Source organism: Panicum virgatum, chromosome 4K, assembly GCF_016808335.1.
Source record: "Panicum virgatum strain AP13 chromosome 4K, P.virgatum_v5, whole genome shotgun sequence".
In the NCBI taxonomy this organism is placed as follows: Eukaryota; Viridiplantae; Streptophyta; class Magnoliopsida; order Poales; family Poaceae; genus Panicum; species Panicum virgatum.
Window position 1 is genome coordinate 5,661,978 of NC_053139.1, and position 21,075 is coordinate 5,683,052.

Sequence of the window (21,075 nt, forward strand, 5' to 3'; positions counted from 1 at the left end):
GCTGCATGTGCTCGTTTAAATCACATGGTGAGGGAATTTTCTTTTTCATGTGATTATCTAGCTTTGCGAATAAACTTTGTGCCATGGATTCACTGTTTGCTGGATTTTATTTTTCCTTTTGCAGATCGAGTTGGTAGGAACTCCAGACTCTGCGCGGTGCGATTCTCCAGCCTGCCATGCCCATGCAGGTAATCTGTTTGATTAAATGTCTCAGAAGACGAAGTAGTTGCTGAATCCTGCTTTAGTGTGTGGTTCGAATGACAGTAGATATTCATTTTGTTACATGAACGGGATTGCATATAGGTTGTCACTTTTTTTCATAAAAATCAAATGTTCTGGATTCATAGTTTTTTTTCATGCGGAAATCTGCAAAGTCACTTCATTGTAGCTCTTTGAATATTCCATGATTTTGTTATTTAGTCTCTATACTAGATAACTGGTGGTTTTTTAATTGAAGATGCTACCTTTTATGACCACATAGTCCATTTCACTTTTTCCGCATCTTGCATTAGATGTGTATTAAGAACTGCTATCTTCTTCTGGGATTATTTTTATTTGATTACTACTACATGCTAAAGGTAGATCATTGAGCTCCATGGCTTTGTTAATTTTGAACTTTTCCTTGTCAATTTCTAAAATCTTGTCAGCATCTGCTTTTCTTAATTGCTTATTATTATTTTTATTTTTATTTTCCTGTGTCACAGCTTGGTCGAGCTTTGTGCCCTTCAACATTCATATTTACTCTATCCACAAGATCACTTGGAGTGGAGGAAATTTGCTGCTAGCCTACTAAGTGCTACAAAAGTGTTGTTCCGTGCCTGCCTAATTGTGCAATATGTAAATATAATTATTGTGCACTGTTATAATTAGTTGTTGTACTAATTAACAATTGATGCAATTTCTTGGAAATGGTCTTTATTTTTTGTTTGTTGTGATTTATGGGCTGGATTGGTCTATGGGGATGGAGAATTGGTGGGCTAATTTTTCGTATGGGCTGCTAATTTTGGCCAATCTTAGTAGCCCACTCTGAATTGGGCCAATTCATAAATGGGCTGTGGTGTGATGTCATCAGCCATGTCATCACAATATTTCATGTCATCGGCCATGTCAGCGCCACATCATTTTCCATGTCTGTGCCACATCATCAGCCATGTGGAAGTCATGTGACTTGGCAATTGAATTCGTGACGTTTATTTTCGTCATAAATAATGGGCCTGGGCTGGGTTGGATGGGCCTAAGGCTATTTTATGACATTCCTAAAACGTCATGGATTGAGTTAATTTGTGACGATTTTCGTTAAAACGTCACGAGGTGTAATCTATGACGCTCAATACATGACGGAATTTGAAATTGTCACGGATACTATTTTATGACGATTTTTTGGTGATTTATGACGAAATTCGATTGTCATAGATCAAGAGATTTCTGGTAGTGGACGTGGTGGAGGAGGCGGATCCAGCGAATGCATACTCGAGCTCCTGGCCTCGAGGATTGGACAGAGAGAGAGATGGTGGCGGGCTGGCGACGCGTGGGACTGGGAGCCGCGGTGGCTGGCCGGTGGGGGTGTGGGGCGGTGGGCGGCGTGCTGGCTTCCATGAGCATCTGAGCGAGCGGTGTGGGGGCTGGCACATGGCGATGGTGCTCTGTGCCTCCGCGTGGGTGGGGGGGCTGGCGCATGGCGGCTGACTACTGGGGTGCAGGGGGAGGGAGCGATGGAAGGGTGGGGGGCTAGGGTTAGGAAACTGGGAAGGCTTGGTGGGTTGGGCTGGGCTGGGTGAAAGTGCATCTATGCCCCTAAATTGATTTTGGTGATTCTTGACAATCACAATTTGGGATATGATGCTTTCAATAAGATGTGTGCAAGAATAAATGAAATAATCAAGAAGAAGATGAAAGGAAGGCCCCCAATTTAAATTCATTTGTACGGTGGATTCTATCAGAGATTTAATTCTATTTTTTTGATTTAAAATTGAGTACAGGACCACCGTACTATCAAGGGGGGAGCATTTGATTAATCTAGGTTGTCATAGTGCTTAATTTGAGATAACTTTTACCTATGAGAGACACTTTTCACCTCACAAAAACACTTGTGCACAAACCTTTCTGCACTGGGTCAGATGATCCGGCCATTTCGGCTCTGGACACGGCAGGATGATCTGGCACTAGTAGTTGGTGCACGTCCAAACCTCTCTGTCCAAGTCCAGATGATCCGGCCTACGCCCGGATGATCCGGACCTAGAACTTTATGAGCGCCTGGTAGTCTCTGAGTGATGCCGGATGATCCGAATCTGAGAGTTTTCGAGTGTGTTTTTAGCCTATTCTGTTACCCTCCCGGATGATCCGATGTAACCCCGAATGATCTGGGAACACCAGAAAACACACATAACGGTCACTTGTGGGGGTGGGGGTATATATACCCCTTCACCCCCACCCCTCATTTACTCCTCTCTGCCTCTCTGACCAACCTAGCTTCAAAAGCATTCATTCCTTCACTCCTCTCCCTCCAAGAGCTGGATTCTAGCAAGGATTCACCTAGAGATTGAGAGGAAGTGAGATTTGAGGGTTGAATTGAGAGCACTTTGTGAGCTTGAACTTGTTCATCTCAAAAAGCATTTGAAGCAACCTTTGATTTATCGATTCGCGTTTGTTATTCTTGGAGCTTTGCTCCTAGACGGTTAGAGGTGCCGGCGAGCTTCCATTCCTTTGTGGTTGAGCTTCCAAGAGTTTGTATTACCCCTTCTCTTCGTGAGAACAAATAGTAAGTGACCCAATCCTCCTTCGTGGTTGATTGGGCGAGGAAAAGGGTTATAGGGCAACCCTGCTCTTTGTGAGCCCCTCAACGGAGATGTAGCTCCTTCGTGGAGTGAACTTCGGGATAAATCTTGTGTCTCCTTTATTTTTTGTTCTTCATATTGTTCTTGAGCTCGTTTGACCCGATCTACTTTTTAGTAGCATATCTCTTGTATAGATTTTGCTCACATGCTTAGTTACTTCATTTGTCAACTTCGTATTCAAAGGAAATCGTCAAAAGCTAAGTAGATTTCAAATCTCGTACAAGATTCTTTCTGCCAGTCGGATCATCCGACCCTACGCCAGATCATCCGGGCCCGGGAAGGCCGGAAGATCCGACCTAAGACCGGATCATCTGACCCTGACGGTTTTCTGCCAAGTTTTTTAGAAAATTTTTTAAACAAGCCTATTCACCCCCCTCCCTCTAGGCCTAGTGTCAATCCTTTCACTGGGCTGAGTGAAAATGTTTAGTTTGGGCTGTTGTTCGGGTTTTTCGGGTAGTTCAGGTACCGTGGCTTGAAACTCAAACTACCCATAATAATTTCAGGTACCATAGGTTGAAACCCGAATTATTAGCGTTCAGATTTTTTGGGCTCAGGTTTTTTGGATTCAGGCTCGGGTTTTTCGGGTTCGGGTTTCGAGTATTTTGCCCAGCCATACTGGCAGCAGATGCCAGCAAGGGCGACGGATCGAGCTACACCAAAGAGGGCACTGTGATCCAGCAGGTGGTTCGTGAGGTGGGTGGGGACTAGCTAGCCCTCATCCTCACCAAGAGCAACTACACCGATTGGGTATTGCTGATGAAGGTGAAGCGCTGAAGGCCTGGGCGCTGTGGACGGTGAAATACATAGTGGCCTTGACCTGCAGGAATACATGATGTTGCTCCACGCTTTGTGCAGTGCGGTGCCGCCAGAGATGGTGTCCATGGTGACGGAGTACAAGATAGTGAAGGAGGCGTAGCTAGGACACCATCGTCACCATGTGTGTTAGGGACGGTCCTGTGATGATGAACACCGTGCAACAACTCCGGCGGGAGTTTGAGCTGGTGATGTGCAAGGAGGGTGATTCAATCGAGGACTATGCGCTCCGCCTGAAGGGCACGGTGGCCACCCTAGCGACGCTCGATGAGGTCGTGTAGGAGCCCAAGGTGGTGGAGAAGATGCTGAGAAGCGTCCCTGCACGCTTCAAGATGATCGTGTTGTCTATCCATACCCTCCTCGACATCGAGAAGCTCACCATATCTGTTCTGGCAAGACGCCTCAGGCCGCGGGGGAGTCGTTCAAGCCGCTGCCATCGATGTAACATGATGGCAAGTTATACCTCACGGAGGAGTGGGAGGCAAGGCTCGAGAAGCGAGATGTGGAGAATCATGCCGACGGCAGCGCGAGCAGGAGCTCTGCATGGCGCGGTGCTAGGCATGGGCATGTATAGATGGCCATTTGGCCCGATACCCATGGGGGCCCGAAGCCCGGCCCATATTAGCCCGACCCGAGCATGGCACGGGCCCGAATATTATTGGGCTCGGGCCGGCAAGGGCACGATAGCCGGGCCGTGCCTGGGCCTCAATCCCGGCCCATGGACACGTCCAAGCACGGCCCGAAAAAGCCGGCCCGATGGGTGGCACGGCGGCCCAGGCATGGCCCACGGCCCTCTCCCCTGGCCAGGCCAGCAAAAGAGCCGTTGGAGGCCTGCTACCGGCCCAGCCCAGCGGAGCGGGTATGTAAGGGGCGCCGGCCGCTGCCCCCGGCCACCCCCCGGCCTCCATTCGCTCGCCCCGCCCCCGCCCCCGACCCCTCTCCGCTCCCCTCGCGGCCTCGCCTAACCCTAACCCTAGATCGAGCCTCGACCCCTCTACACTGTCTACAGCTCCGCTCCCCTCCCGTCTCCGTCTCGATCTGACTGTCTTCTCCAACTCCGGTCGCCGGCTCGCCGTCGTTGGCCGTCCACTCTACCCTCTTCTCTTTGCTTTCCTCCCTACTTTTGCATCTTCATCGGTCGACTCGCTTCCTCAACTCAAATTCGTCCCCAAACCCGGTCATCCCTCTATAAATCTCGTAGATCCGGCCATCCTCGATCTCGCCGGCGTCCTTGGTGCTCCGGATCTGGTAAGTCCCTAAACCCTAACGTGTTTTTTTTCAGTTTTTTTTATTTCTTTCTCCTGTTCTGATCTTTTTGACCTCTCTGCGCAGTTGCTCGGCCGATGCAAAGCCATTGGGGTACCTGAGGGGGCTGGATCTGGGGTCTTTGGACCCTAATCGGCAGCTCAGTTCCTTCGGTTTTGCCGGCCGACGCGAAGCCGTGACGCGCCGAAGGCCTGGCCTGCCCTCCAGGCCATGGACGACGACGAGGGCCACACCATCAACGATGAGTTGCGGATGATGGGCCTGGAGGGGGACGACGAGGATGGTATGGAGGAGGAACGGGAGGAGCTTTTTGGTCGGCGTGGTAATGTGGAAGTAATCATGCCCCCTCCCCCTCCCGTTGGTGTTGGTGGTGCCGGTGTGGGTGCTAATGCTGGTGTAGGTGCCGGTGCTGATACTGGAGCTGGTGGCGCAGCTGACGGTGCCGCGCTGGACTCTGTCAGCCACGCCGGCGAGAAGCGGGGACGGCCCTGCACCTCCAAGGTGTGGGACGAGTACGAGAAGCTCTTCAAGCATATCAATGGTAAGACCGTCAGGTATGGATCCAAGTGCCTTCACTGCATATCCTTCCTTTCTGGCTTTTCCAGTAGCGGCACTGGCCATCTTAGTCGGCATCTTCTAACTTGCCGTAGTAAGAAAAAGAAGTCTGGTGCTCAGTCAATCCTTAGTTTTGATGCTGACGGTAGTGTGGTTTCCTGGGAGTACAGTCTTGATGTGGCTCGTACTCAATTGTGCCGTTTGATTGCAAAGCTTGATCTGCCTCTAGGGTTTGGTGAAACAAATGAGTTTAAAGAGTACATTCAGATTGCTCATAACCCTATATTTACTCATGTTAGTAGGCAGACCACTACTAGAGATATTGCCAAGTACTTTAGTGAACGCCGTGATGATCTTGTGAAGTACTTAAGCTCTAATTCTGTTAGCTCTGTTGGTCTTACCTCTGATATATGGTCTGGTAATGCTAAGGAAGATTATCTTAGTGTGGTTTGTCATTATGTTAATTCTGATTAGCAACTAGAGAAGAGAGTGTTGGGTCTCAGCCTTATTGATGTCAGTCACAGTGGTGACAACATTGCTGAACGTGTGTACACTGTGATCTCAGACTTTGGCTTGACTAATAAGGTGTTCTCTATCACTCTAGATAATGCTTCTGCTAATGCCTCTGCTATGGAAGCACTGACACCTTTAATTAGATGTTATATTGGTGATGAATACTTGCATCAGAGATGTGCATGCCATATAATTAATTTGATTGTTAAGTCTGGCTTGAAAAGGCTTAAACCTTACTTGGAAGCATTTATGACTGCTATTTCATTTGTGAACTCTTCTAACCAGCGCATTGCTGCTTATAAGTCCTACTGTATTGCTGTGGGTGTGAGGCCTAGGAAATTTCAATTAGACATGGATGTGAGGTGGAACTCCACCTATCTCATGCTTAAGCATCTTGTTCCTCACAAGCAAACATTTGGTGTGTTCATCCAAACCCAGTACCCCAGAGCAGAAGGTACTCCTTATCTCTTAACTGATGGACATTTGTATGTTGCTGAAAAAATTCTAGAGTTCCTTGAACTATTTTATGATTCTATTGTTGTCTTATCTGGTGTTTACTATCCCACTACTCCACTTATATTGCATAATCTCATTGAAATTGCTGGACAACTTAAAAATTATAAAAATGACAGAATGCTTAGAGAGGTGGTAATTCCTATGAAATCTAAATACCTTAAGTACTGGAATGACATACCTCTGCTTCATTCCATTGCATTCATCATGGATCCTAGAGCTAAAATAAAAGATTTTAGCAATGCTCTCAGGCTGCTCTCTAGTTTAACTGGTACTGACTATTCTGCTTATTTTACCTCTGTGAGAGCTACTCTGTCTGACATGTTTGGCAAGTATGAAAGCAAATTTGGTTCTATTAGATTGGCAAGGCCTACACATAAACCTTCTACTGGTAAGAAAAAAGCTCAATGGGGTAAGATCTTTGGTGATGGTTCTACTTCTACTACTTCTCCTGGGTCTGGTCTTGGTAGTGTTGGTACTGGGGCTCTTTTACTGTTCCTCTTAGTAGAAGGACATCTACAAGTGCTTTGCTGCAAGCAACAAGCACTAGTGGTGCATATGGTATTTCTTCTGAACTTACTGCCTACCTAGATAGTGACACTGTCAACCAGTTTGATGATGATTTCAACATCTTGACCTGGTGGCATGAGCACAAACAGTCTTATCCAGTACTTTCTATCTTAGCTAAGGATGTTTTAACTGTGCCTGTTTCTACCATCTCTTCAGAATCTACATTTAGTCTAACTGGCAGGATCATAGAGGAGAGGAGGCGTCAGTTGAAGCCAGAGATGGTAGAAATGCTCACATGCATCAAAGACTGGGAGGCTGCAGATGAAAGAGCTCAGCACATGGTGGAGGATGGAGACCTGGAGGCAGCTTATGAAGATCAGTACCTTGATGAAACTCCAGCACAAGCTGCTGTATAATAGAATAGTTTATTTGCACTGTATGACTATGAGGTTAACTTAACACTGGAACTTGAACTTAATGAGCTGGGCTGTACTCTTTTTTCCTATCTAGGGTTTTCTCACGAGGTATGAGTTTTTACCTAGATATGTTTTTAATGAGGCAGCCATTGCACAAAACAGCTCATCCTTGATATTTTGTTGATTTCTCTCATTTTTTGTTACTCAAGATGAATCGATCTGTTGAATGAGCCATGTTGAGATTTTAGTGCTTAGCATCGTGCCTGTGCACTTGGGTGGCACGAGCACGACGGATGGCACGGCACGGCCCGAAAGGGTTTAGTACCGTACCTAGGCAAGTCCAGCACACTGGGCGGCACGGCACGGCACGAAAGTCTTTTCGTGCCCAGGCGTGCCGTGCCTAGGCGTGCCTGGGCCGGGTCGTGCCGTGCCGTGCCGCCCATTTGGCCATCTATATGGGCATGGGAGCGATGGCGGATCTTCTGCGTCCATTGGGCTGGCGAACGTCTCCAGCTAGATAGGCCGGGACCAATATGCTACCGTTGTGGGAAAAACGGGCAGTACGCCCCGTGAGTGCCTGTTGAGGTCCAAGAGGAAGCGTGGACTCTGCAATAGCCGATAGGTAAAGAAGTGCTCATCAAAGCGGAGGGCACAGACGATCTCTACTTATTCGATGTTGTGCTTTAAGCTGCTTAGACAGTAATCCAGTGCCATACCCATCTCTCTCCTCATTAGTCTAGTGCCACATCATCTGCAATGATGACATGGCACCCTATTCAACGTGTATGAATTAAACTCTCATGAAACTTCCACCGGAAGTGGCCTGACAACTCTTCTTTGATCCCATGAAACTCCCCTCATAATAAATGGCTATTTACCGTATTAGCAAATTTGATGATATGATATGATATTTAATGTTGATAACACTCTTATGATACATCCAGATCGGTTTAATGTAACGCGACAAAGCAGCTGGAAGCAATTTGCTGGCAAGCGGTAGATGCAATGGAAGAAACAAATGCATGCATGATTATAGTAGTATATAGATGCACATGATGCATGCGTTGCAGAGTGATCGAGGCAGAAGATTCAAATGCATGGATCAGCGTCGGTCAGGGTCAAACAATGATTATTAGTCCGACATATTCCCGCACAAGAGATTAGTTAACTGTAGTACTACATGGTTCTGCGCTGTGGATCAACTCGGACCAACTCGATCGATCAACTCGTTTGAGACAATCAATGATATCGATCCCTGGCTAACTGCAGAGTGCAGAGTCGACGCTTCGATCGCGTGTGTAATAAATATGTGCATGTGCATCAGCGGACCCTGTTAACAATGATGCATCCAAGGGGGTGATTGGTTGGTTGACTGATGGGTCGCGCGCTTTGCCGCGCCCGGTAGCTATGATGGGCCTTGGGTCAAATTTATGGGTTGGAAAGTTTGGAAGGGAGTGGTTGGGTTGCGTTGCGTAGAGGGTTTTTGGCGCCACGGCCTAGTGGCGAGCAAGGAGCGAGGTGGGCTAAAATTTAGGCCCAGCGGCGAGCTGTGTCTAATCCACACCACCACGTGTCGCGCGGGCGCTGGAGCAATCAGAGGGGCGTTCGCTTCTTGCTGTATAGGGATTAGACTATATGACTGAAGCTGCAACGGCCTGGCTCGCGCGATGCAAAATGCCGCAGCCTGGCTCCGCGCGCGTGCCGTTAGCTCTCCGACATCGATGCACGCCTCGCTCCTGGTGCAAGCCAACGTGTTGGTCAGTGTTGGCAGCCTTGATCTTCCACAAATATATGTGCATCGATCAGTATACTTTTATCACTGTCCTGAAGTACACTTTTCACTGTAACTAAGCACGTAGTGCTCCCAAGTGCCACTTGCTAATAATCACAGTGTAGGCAAGCGCATTTCATTTTTGATAACAAGGCAAGCGAATTAGTTGGAGGTAATTCCTTGTGAGTCATTATAAATTAAAACTCTCAATTCTCCGTATACCACTAGAAAAATTATAGTACCATACACGCCACTACTCCAAAATTATTTGTTCTCTGCGTACCACTGCTGTTAGCTTTTTAGGAAAACGACAGTTAACAACAGCTTAAATGTCCATTTTTGCCCTTATTACACATGGACCCCGCAATGTCAATCTTCTCCGTCAACTTCAACCTCCCTCCCTCTCACGCCTTCTACCTTGCCGGCGCCACCTCAGCCGCAGCAGCTGCTCGCAGGCCCACCACTGCCCGGCGTCGCGGCGGAGAGGTCGGCAGACCATGCGCATGCGGCGGCTTCGGGCTTGGCGGCGGCAGGCCCCACCATGAGCAGGGCGGCCCGGAAGCGCGCCGCGTCGCAGGATGTGAAGGCGTGCATCGCAGGTGTGGCGGCGTCGACGGCGAGCGCAGGCATCTCGTCAAATCAAACAACCGGAGAATTAACAAACTTACCCCTTTTTTTGGGGGGGAAATTTTGGTTTGTTGGCTGGTTGGTTTTATGTGCTGTAAAATTGTTGTCTGGATGGTGCTCGTCGCCTTGAGCCGCAATCGCTGCATATTGGTCAGAGGATTTGAAAAGTCCGTAGTGGGTAGAAAATTGTCAAGTAGGACGTGTGTCAGCCACCTAGCTGAGCCCGGCTGTCCCGAAGCCGCGCGACGAGGTAAAAGTATGACCCATCAAAAGTTTGGAGCATCTGCAAAAGAGTAGTAGTAGTTATTTTTGGCTCTCTATTTGATTCTCAATCTGACTCTCTAACCAGTTTACTCTTCATATGAAGAGGCTGACTCCAACAAACTCTCCATTTTCAACTCTTGAAATCCCCTCCACACCCACTAACGTGTGGGACCCATGTGTCATCCTCTTCTTCCTCATCCTCCCCACTTGCTTATGCTCCCCTCCACCCTGGCCCAGCGGCCCTCCCCGCGCCCCTCCCCCGACGTGACACGGCGTGGGGACGGAGGTAGGGGCGCGCGGTGCAGGCCGGCGAGGAGGTGCCGGTGCCATCCCTACTGCTCTCACCTGCGGCTCCCCCCCGTTTCTGGCCGGACGATTCCATCAAATAAATGACACCTTGTAGGCACGGTATAAAGAAGATACTACTTAGAAAAAGCATGTTAATAGAGACTGTCATTGCTTAAACAAGAGATTCTCATGATCGGGCCTAACCTAGTCGACCCGATCAAACTATTTCACTTATGATCTGGCCTGGTTGACCCAATCATGATATTGAAGGATGGGACCTTAAAAAGATTACACATTGGAAAATCTGTGGTTACTAGAGAGGGCTCCGCACAAGCCCGGGGGGGGGGGGGGGGTTAAGTCAATAGTTGAGCCTTTTCTAGCCGAATTTAGTCGCAAAGGCGGGTGACCCCACTCCCTTCGAACCCTCCTAAATTCAAGATGCAGGTAGCTTTGACTTCTAGTTTACCATCCTTCTAGAAGAATCCCAAGATGAACTCTGCGATTTTTAAGCAGGTCGCTCGAACATTGTCTGATTTTTTTTTTTTGAAGAGACTCGATCTTATGTATCATACTATACTATACTAGAACTAGAAATGACGATCTGACCTCTTTCCTGGGCTCTGCTGGCTCGTCTACGCTCCGACCAATTCAGTAAAAATCGAAAAAACGATGCCTATCTCGATTCTTAAACAACCTCTCCCGTCCGGTCGAGTCAACCAGCAGGAGCGAGCCCCCAAGAGCTTTTACTGTACCAGTTCCGAATATGAGAAGGGATTTCGGAGTGTTTTGACAGAATGCAGGAAACAATCTTGATTAACCAACATAGTGGAAATCACTAGTGGGGATCAAAAAAGTTTTAGGGAAATTAGCCACCCCTCATCAGCATGATCAACCTTACCTTTCAGCAATAGTACGTTGGGGGACGTTACTTCGGGTGGATTCTGAGAAAGAGTAGTGGGTAACATAATCGAACCCGTCTATACTGGAAACGGACCTCGATTCCACTGCCATCTCGCAGGATGCATGATCACATAACATTATCAAGGCAGAATTAAGACCGAAGGACCTCGATTCCACTACCATCTCTCTCTCTCGGCGCTCCGGAGTCCGGTCACGCTGCAGTCTCCACGCGGTCCGCAGCGCCGCCCCTCCTCTCACCGGCCGCGGCACCTCTGGTTCGCAGCGTCCGCTCCTGCCCGGCCACGGCCTAGCCGGCGCTTGGCCGCTCCTTGGCCGGCGCCTGCCTGCAGGTCCGAGCTCTGCCGCCGCCGAGAAGGGGCCCCGTGGCCGATTCGACCTTCCCGCAACTGATTGGACCTTCCGTGCCGCCGATTCTCCTCCACGGAGCTTGTCGAGAAGGCTGGCCACGTCCCTGGCGGGAGGGAGGGAGCGCGAGGGACAGGGAGGGAGGGCGCGGGAGAGGGCGGCCCGACATAGATGTCGAGGGAGGGGAGCGATATATCCAGAGCTGGATGGCGACGATGTTGGATAGCGATTTTTTCTGATATAGCATGACAGATAGCGATGCCGACCTGTTTTCCTCTTGGAGATGCTTTTAGTTGCGAGTTTCAGTTGATCATACTAAATTGTAGCTTGCTAAAATTTAGCAACTTTGGATGCAAACAGATCTTTGCTAAATTTTAGTTGCTAAAGTTTAGTAACTTTGGATTCAAACATGTCTTGTTAAAATCTTACTAAAACTTTTGGACCTGAAAAGGAGCTCTAGTCATTAGCGAGCCATGAGTTATTGAAACTTGCTAAAGTGAGTTAGATCCTAGAAAATTCGGTCCCACGGGGAGTCGAACCTAGAACCTCAGATGCTACTAAGCTCATGTAACCAAGAGACTTCGCCCCCAAACCGAATAGATGGAGGGCTATTTTCGCGCGGCGTTACACTGGTCTAGTTGCTTCCCAAAGCCCCACCGGCCTGGCTCGAGCAAGCTTGGGCCTTGCGAGCTCCGTGAACCTGGAAGGTAAATTAGCATCCAACATTAAAGCCCATTTAACATTTCATGCAAACTGCTTCAACATTTTAGAAAAACAAGTTCAGTAAATTGTATACAAAATATTCAAATAGTATCATCGGAACGTTGAAAATAGCAGATTGAAAGGTTCAAATTCGTTGACGCAAAAAATCGGCCTGACAATCCATGCGTACTCAAGACATGCAGAATTCCTAGCTAGTAGATCTGCTTAGCTCCGGGGCATATTCCAAATCTTTGAGATTTATAGCATGCCAGTCAATTTGATCAGCAATCGATAAGAATAAGCAAATATTAGCGTCTTTAGGAATGCATCGGCTGATTTCTCAATGGTTCCGTAAAGAATCGGCTGACAAGCTGATTGAATGCAGCCAAAATAAAGAACGTGCATAAAAAGGTTCAATCTACCAGTAGTCTGATGGAACGACAGTGACGAACTCTTAGATTATCTAGACTAAATTGTAAAATTATCTTGATCAAATTGTAAGATCCTTTACCACTGGCATCTTCGAACCGAAGGAGTACGGTAGAAGCACCCTCCCCTCCTCGGGCCGAGTGAAGGGGTCCCCAACCGAGCAGTAGTGAAAATCATAATTTTTACTTTAAAAAAATCATAATTTTTCAGTGACGTCGTCATTGTAAAAGCTAAATTCGTCACAAAGGGAGGTAAGTCTTTAGGTTGCCAACATAATTAATATACCGGTGTGACCAATCACGCTTGCAGCTATAGCTTAATTTCGTGTGTCAGACATGCATATCGACCAACGGTAGTGAAGCTATTAGCAGGAGCAGGGTCGAGCACAATGATATAGCTACGGAAATCAACCCAATACTTGCCGCTGCGTGTCTCGCCAGAAGACAAGAGCGACATGATTCACGCATCGACTGATTTAAGCTACACACTTCGGAGATCGAAAAGTTTTCGATTCCCAGTCCTGAGTCCTGACGGGAATGAAAGAACATACTACTCAAGAACACCAAAAGAAATCACGACGACACAAGTTGTAGACATGCTGCTAGCTTGCGCATGATCCCATCCTCAGTAGTGCCCATCATCACATGCCCGTAGGAAGCACCGCCATGCATGGCGCGATGTAGGTGATCTCCCTACAGGCAGCTCATCGATCAGTCGTAGAGCGGCGGGCACTTGAACCCCGGCGGCGCGTGCTTGCCGCAGGTGATGAGCAGCTCGAGCGCGACGGGGAGGTAGATGTTGATGTTGAGCAGGCGCGCGCGGATGGTGGTGCAGAGGCAGAGCGCCGCGTCCAGGTCCGCGACCCCCTGCACCAGCGGGCAGCACTTGGACTTGGCCTCCCGCCCGATCACCAGGTGGATCAGCCCGCTCAGCACGTCCACGCACGCGTTCAACTTCAGCGCGTCGATCGGGCACGTTCGCCCCGCCGGCGGCGTCGGCGTCGGCGTCGGAGGCACGTACGGCGGCGATGGCGGCACGTACGGCGGGACGTAGGGCGGCGACGGCGGCACGTACGGCGGGACGTAGGGCGGCGTCGGCGGCACGTACGGCGGCGACGGCGGCACGTACGGCGGCGACGGCGGCACGTACGGTGGCGACGGCGGCACGTACGGCGGCACGTACGGCGGCGTCGGCGGCACGTACGGCGGCGACGGCGGCACGTACGGCGGGACGTAGGGCGGCGTCGGCGGCACGTACGGCGGAGACGGACGCGGCGTCGGAGGGGTGTACGGCGGCACGTAGGGCGGAGACGGCCGCGGCGTTGGCGGGGTGTACGGCGGCACGTAAGGCGGCGACGGCCGAGGCGTCGGAGGAGTGTACGGCGGGTTGCAGGGCGGGCAGCTGGAGGGAGGCTTGCCGTGGTGCTTTGGCGGCTTGCCGTGGTGGGGTGGCTTGCCGTGGCCGCCGCCGGAGCCGGAGCCGGGGTAAGGCCTTGAGCCGGAGCCGCCGCCACTGCCGGGCGCCGGGTACCACGGGCGCCGGGGGCCGTGCCCGCCACCGCCGCCAGGCGCCGGCGGGGGGCAGTTGCTCGACGCCAGCGTCCCGGGCAGGACGACCGCGGCGAACATCATCAGAAGGACGAGAACGGAGGCAGCGGAGGTGGTGGCCATTGCGCCGGCTCAATGCAAGCTCAGCACAGCGATGGGCGATGCCCGTGACGGGACGTGCACACTGCTCGCGTCCCCTTTAATAGAGGAGCGTGTCACGGCTGGGCGGGCGATCAAGTGAAGTGGAGCACACTTGCACACTGACACTGAGGTCGCTCTGTTGCACGATGGCAATCTCACAGGTTAACACCACGTGTCGAATCGTCAAGGCATGAGCCAGCCTGCAACCGCGATTTGTCAACGCTAACCACGGTCGCGTCTCCGCAATCCCACATCCACTGCCGGATAAATCGCGTGCGCGACGGATCCATGCGCAGGTGGCCGGCACGCGGCGAGGAGCCGAGGACGCGCGCGCAAGCTGCCAACGGCCGGGGGCTCACGGGGGCGTCCGCTTCCTGCTTCCAGCAGCAGCAGCAGCTAGCCGGGCGTGCGTGCTCGCTCGCCCGGAACACGGCGAGGCGATGGCGCGGGGGCCGACGCGCCGGGTGAGCTCGAGGCTTCGCGGGCGGCGGCCAGGGGCATTGCGGAGACTGACGTGGTTGTCCTCTGCGGACACGGCGCGCGCCCGTGACCCGCCGCCTGGTTTGGAGCCTTCCGGCGCTGGCCGCGCCGGGCTCTTCTCGCCGTGCGGCGCGGGGTCGTCGGCCAGGGTCACGCGCGCACCCCTGTGATCGCCTCATGGCCGTCTCGGGAGTCAGGAGAGCTGCTGCGGTGTCTGGCTCTCTGCTTCCATGTGCGCCCGTGCGCGGACAACGGCGAGCGACGGGTGCGTGGCGCGCCCTCGTGAGCGGGCTGAACTGCTTGATCGTCCTGGTCCTGGCTAAACGCTGGGTGGATATGAAATGATGCCTGGACGAATTCAGCAATGTAGGGGTCACAGGTTTCAAAGACTGTTCATGCGTGACAGCTGGGGGATAAGATCTCTGCTTGATTTTTTTCCTCGAGAGAATAGTTGCAGGTTCAGCTAGGGTTTGGCTTGGTTTAGTTTAACACACTGGATTCAGAACTCCGATGCTGTACACCCAACGGAGAATCTTTGATTCAGAGGTGAACACTGATGCTGTATGCCCAACCGGACCTTCATTCAGGAGCTGGGCGCCTCAACTATTCCGGCCCTGAATTTCTTTGGGAATTCCTGGTGGAGTATAAACAGACGAACATTAACTTGCCATGCCAATGTATAATCACAATGCGCAAGTGATAATGGATCAGATTAATCTGAAACACCTGTACCTTTGCCCCAAAAAATGTGGACACCTGCACAGCCTATGCTACTCACCCTCAGCCAAACACCAAACACAGTGTTAGCTGATGTAATGCCCTTGTACTTATATAGGCCCTAGAGTTAGGAGACGTATACTTTGTTACTTTCATCAGCAATAGAATTTTACTTTCACACATCAACGGCACTCCCATTGCAGCTGATACAACTCCCATCAAGATCACTCAGCTGGCTGCACACCAATCATTCTACCCATGATTATTACTATAATTATTATTACATGATGCAATCAGATACATTGTTATCTCGCTTTGGCAGTCAGCCACAGTGGTTGACCCGAGCGAGACATCTGGGGGGTGCATGTCACACCTCCAGGTATCGGCAGTTAACATCAAAGCTAATTTTGCTATACAAATAAACCAAACAAGCGTCCAGCAACCGGAACAATCAGCAATCTGCTCTTCTGTTACAACAGAACCGACTGCTATCGACGCACCTTTCCTGTAATTAAAAAGTGAATCACAGTGAGCTTCATTATTCATCTTGGATGATGCTTCCAGAATTACACTCTGATAAACTGGTAATGAGCTCTACGTTCATGTGCTACTCACCGCGCTGAGTTGATGGAGGCCTCAACGATGCTGATGCCATGTCATTTAGATCTTGTAATGGTGTGAGTTGCTTGATAACTTCATCCATCGATGGACGGGACTTGCTATCACGGCTAAGGCAGTAATGACAGATCTGAGCAACTTTCTGCACCCCTTTCACAGAGTAGTTCAGGCCCAAGCGAGGATCTACGAGCTGATAGAGCCTTCGCCGATCATTTAGGTAAGGCCTTGCCCATGCCACCAGGTTCTGCTCCCCTGTAGGCCGCTTCTTGTCCATGGATCTTCTGCCTGTTAGCATCTCAAGTAGCACAACCCCGAAGCTATAGACATCACTCTTAGATGTCAAGTGCCCTGAACAGCAATGCATGGCATGAGTAACAAAACTTGACATATTAACTGCTTAAAGAAAGAATCATAAACTGACAGCTGTTGTTATTTTTGAGCTTTCAGGTAAGGATACATTCCCATGGAGAAAACACTGTGATACAAAGGTTACGGTCACATGCAATAGCAAAAAATTATTTCTAATTCCTGCGATTATGGTTAGTGAAACAAATTTGGCAAGATAAATAATAGTACACAAGCAATCATATGTAACATTAGTTCTATCACCAAGAATATTCGTTATTTATGTCTAGGCCCCTCACAATATCAAGAAAACAGTATAACATAAAAACCTAAAAAGAAGAAGAAAGTTTGAACCATAGTTGGTGGAAAAAAATAAAAAACACAGAATGACCTAGTTCTAAGTCTTTAGAGAGAGAAAAGGGTGATTTTAGCATTCAATTTGGCGAGAAAACAAGAACATATACAAGCTCAGAGAAACAGTGTAAAGTACCAACATGCAGCAGGTAACAGCAAGCTACAGAATTTTTGCTACGAGTAGCTACTGAAGCTAAAAGTTCTACCTGTCATTACATACTCTGGTGCAGCATAACCATAGGTGCCAACAACTCGAGTAGAGACATGAGTTTTATCACCCTGAGGACCAGCTTTTGCTAAACCGAAATCAGACAATTTCGCATTGTACTCCTGTAGAGCAAAATCACCACAGTTAACAATGCAGCAGAATTATATAAGCACTGTATGATATGGAACATATTTAATAGATACAGTACCGCATCAAGAAGAACATTCGATGTCTTAAAATCCCTGTAAATAACTGGTTTGGGACCTCCATGGAGGAAGGCTAGGCCTTTTGCAGCACCCAGAGCAATCTTCATTCGGTTGGGCCAAGGTAGGGGAAGAGACCCTTCAAGATTAAACAAAGTAAGATGACAGCTTCATAAAAGGGAGAAGACAGAAACAATAGCATCAATCAGGAAAGTCAACAAGATTTAGGCATAGATAGTAATATCATCTTTATGAAAAAGCAGGTAAAGCATATTTTTTTTCCAAATAAGGGGATGTCCTAAGTCTATTAATTAAGAAGATATGAATAGGCATAATATCAAATGTCCAAGTAAAACATAATATCAAGCAGGCTAAATTGCATGTATACACCGGTGATCACAAGGTATTGTGCCACACACAGTAACATGAATACCCATAGTCGTGTCAAGTTAGAATTTAATTATTTCTGATGCCGCGGAGAACAAAAAAAATCCAAGATTGCTCAGAAAAATGCAAAGGACTTATCAGGGAAGCAAACCAGGAAACGAATGTAGTAACAAGTCTACTCAACTTATTAATCATGTTAGGTGATTGCTTACTTCTGAATAGATGATTTTCAAGACTTCCTCGTGCCATGAATTCATATACAAGTAACCTTTGATCATCCTCAATACAATATCCTATCAGCTTGACAAGGTGTTTATGATGCAACTGTCCCAGAAAGTCAACTTCTGCCTGAAAACGTGACTTCTTAAAAGCCATAGCTACAACTAATAAATACATTTCAGATGCCATACAATACCTACCACCCATTCTCTATGACCTTGAAGAGCATCTGGCTTCAAACTTTTAACTGCCACAGTAACACCTGTGCCAGGTTTTGCAGGAGCAGTGCTGTTTGGTTCAATCCATCCCTTGAAGACGTAACCGAACCCACCCTCCCCAAGAATACTGTCTGGCCTGAAGTTAAGGGTGGCAGATTTCAACTCCTGAAAGGTAAACTGAAGTAGCTTGGGGGGTGTTTTCTTTTCAATTGATGCATCAACACCATTTTCACCATCATGGTTTGTCTGAAAATGATCACCAAGCTCCCGATTGCTTGCATTCAGATATCTCATCTCTGCTGCTACAGAGAAAACAAAATTGTAACAGCACATCACACAGAGAAATGAAATTTTACCCAATAGGTACTAATATAAGATGGGACACATTTACCAAGGCCAACAACTATTCGCTCTCAGGCTCCCCCACATATCCAAAATGGTTAGATAAGTTGATAGGCATTGATCCAAAGTACTACCATGTACTTGGCATAGTCATCCTCAGCTTTTAATACAGGACAAAACTTATCCAGTTGACTTGAAGTATCATGTCTATGCTTTGTTATGTTATCCAGGTTAATCATTTGTGGAAATGTCACTTTCAGGCAATATGATAACATAAGTACATAACAGCAGCAAGCAACACAATCACATGTAATTGGCTCCTGGAACCAATGAATCAAAGACTTCTGTTGATGCTTTGACCAAATCAGCTTCAATTGTTTCCTTATGGTCAGAAAGTCTCACTTGACAATTGAAATGTGCGACCATGAATCATTCAATTGCATAATGCTACTTGGTTTGAAACGTAAGGAGAACAGAGTATTGACAGACAGGAAGGGAATTTTTCATAGCAGTCGTATAACACTCTTTTGACCTCTTGTTGACCAGCGTACAACATTCAAATAATTGTGCTCGAGCTCATAATATTTCATGCTCAATGCGTAAGTTGTTTATGAAATTCGTGGCAACTAATCTAGCTAAGGAGAAACAGGCAAGGTAGAATACGTCACCTTATGCTTTATTAGTCTGTTCTAATCAGCAACTGATCACCATGAATGGCTTGCATCCTCGATTATCAATAGCTAAGAAGAAACACGCAAGGTCGAAGACAGGTTGGTTGGCCATTAGAGATTTTAGACGATTACATCCACATTTTGAGTAAGGATTGAGAACACGATCCTTGTGCAAACTATGCAAATAGCATACTACATATGTTTAGTTTTGAGTTTCAATTCAAAGGCTGAAGCTTTAACCTTAATTTACCCTCTAAACCCTCCATGCCAATCTAATCAGTGCTCTCTTTAGCTATGAAGGAGTACTAAGCAAAATCATCCGATCAAATGAAATCCATGATAAACCCCAAGGAACACGAGCAAGAATGGCGGGGACAGAGCCCCAACAGAAGAAAGAAGTACTTCCCCCCTTTTTTCCATGGATGATCAAGGCATCAATCGCACATCACAACATCACGCTAATCGCCAAACCAAGTCTTTGCCACAAAGGCACAAACGAACAAGCAAGCAGGAACAAATACTACGCAGAGCCAAACAAACAAACGATCACCATCCACCAACCAAGACAGAATTTGGGAGAAAAAGAAAGAGGAAAGAACAAGACAAAGAATCCACCGCCCACCTGCGTCGTGGACGTGGCTTGCCTTGGCCGCGCCGGAGCCGTCGCCGTCCGCTCCCGCCGCCGCGGCCGCCGGCCGGAAGCACGCCCCGCGGAGGCCCCGCGCGACGGCGGCCCAGCACCCGCACCCGCCCTGCTGCTTCCGGGGACTCATCTCCCTACTGCGGTCAACGGCCTACAGCGCCCTCTGCACGCCCATCCGCACGGCCAGCTCGCGGCTGACGGCCCGGTCCGGCTCTCTCTCCCTCGCTCTCTCTCTCTTGCGTGCGCTGCTTTTCTCGCCCTCCCTCCCACTCCCCCGTCCCGTCCAAATCCCCCGTCGGAGCCTTGCCGGGGGCAAGCAGCAGATAAGTGCGATGCGCGGGGGGCGCAAAAGGGAAAGCGAAAGCGAAAGGTGGCGCGCGGTGGGGGTGCACAAGTCGGAGAAGCAAGCGGGGGAGTGGAGTGTGGCCGGGTCAGTGGTGGTGGCGGCGGCGGTGGGCCGCCCGCCAGCGCGAGCACTGGCGCTGGCGCTGGCGCTGGCGCTGGCGTGGGTGCCGCAGCGACGGGTCGGCGTCGCCGTCGTCATGATGCGGGGGATGCGGCCGAGGGGAAAGGGGCTTTTCGGCGCGGCCTTTTGCGGCGGCTGCGGCTGCGGCGCGGCCTTGCCTGCCGCGCACTGGCTTGGCTGGCTTGCCCGCGCGTCAGCAGCGTCAGCAGATAAGCGCCGGTGAGAGTGAGACGAGGCGGCCGGATTTTACCGCCCGGCTCGCCGGGGTGATTCGATTCGGTTTCTCCGGCGTGGAGGAGCCGAGCGGGCGGTGGGAACGGAATGGTGGGCGGGGGCGGTGGTAGAGGATCATCAAGCCGCGGCAGGTGGGTGTTTTTTTTACTAGTAGCAAGTGGGTGTTGACTGTTGACTGCGGGCTAGGAGACTAGAGAATGGATTCATACGAAGAATGCGAAGAAAACACAATTTGGAATTTGATGCTAGAGATAAATTTGATGCTAGAGATAAACTCTTGCACTCCAAACGGAAAAACGTGCACCCAGAACATGCCACATTGGGGTGCACAACGGGCCAAATACTACCAAGCTGGCCCGCGTAAATAGCGCGGGTATCAAGTTTCTCTACTAACATTTATTTTTTTAATTCGAAAAATAAATTTTGCTTCATCGTTTTAAGAGCAAGTAAATTCCTAGGCCATTAAAATTATATTACTAAAGTAAATCAAGGCTAGAGATTAAGGTAAATTAAGG

General features: G+C 49.3%; 2 protein-coding genes across 4 annotated transcripts; both read right to left on the reverse strand.

The window, feature by feature from the left end:
• Positions 1-13,142: 13,142 nt before the first annotated feature.
• Positions 13,143-14,591, reverse strand: LOC120702749 (36.4 kDa proline-rich protein-like). The gene has a single exon (XM_039986673.1). The coding sequence runs from the start codon at positions 14,435-14,437 to the stop codon at positions 13,478-13,480; it is 960 nt and encodes a 319-aa protein (XP_039842607.1). The 5' UTR covers positions 14,438-14,591; the 3' UTR covers positions 13,143-13,477.
• A 1,294-nt stretch (positions 14,592-15,885) lies between these two features.
• On the reverse strand, positions 15,886-20,128 carry LOC120702748 (receptor-like serine/threonine-protein kinase At3g01300). Of its 3 annotated transcripts, none has more exons than XM_039986672.1 (7): positions 19,840-20,128; positions 18,187-18,500; positions 17,980-18,115; positions 17,386-17,519; positions 17,176-17,299; positions 16,268-16,618; positions 15,886-16,157 (listed from the first exon to the last, which is right to left on the reverse strand). In XM_039986672.1, the coding sequence occupies exons 1-7, from the start codon at positions 19,988-19,990 to the stop codon at positions 16,141-16,143; spliced, it is 1,227 nt and encodes a 408-aa protein (XP_039842606.1). In that variant the 5' UTR covers positions 19,991-20,128; the 3' UTR covers positions 15,886-16,140. The 3 variants fall into 3 exon arrangements, with proteins under 3 accessions (XP_039842606.1, XP_039842605.1, XP_039842604.1); XM_039986671.1 differs by having other exon boundaries at positions 18,187-18,503; positions 19,840-20,127; XM_039986670.1 differs by having other exon boundaries at positions 18,187-18,506; positions 19,840-20,127.
• Between the last annotated feature and the right edge of the window lie 947 nt (positions 20,129-21,075).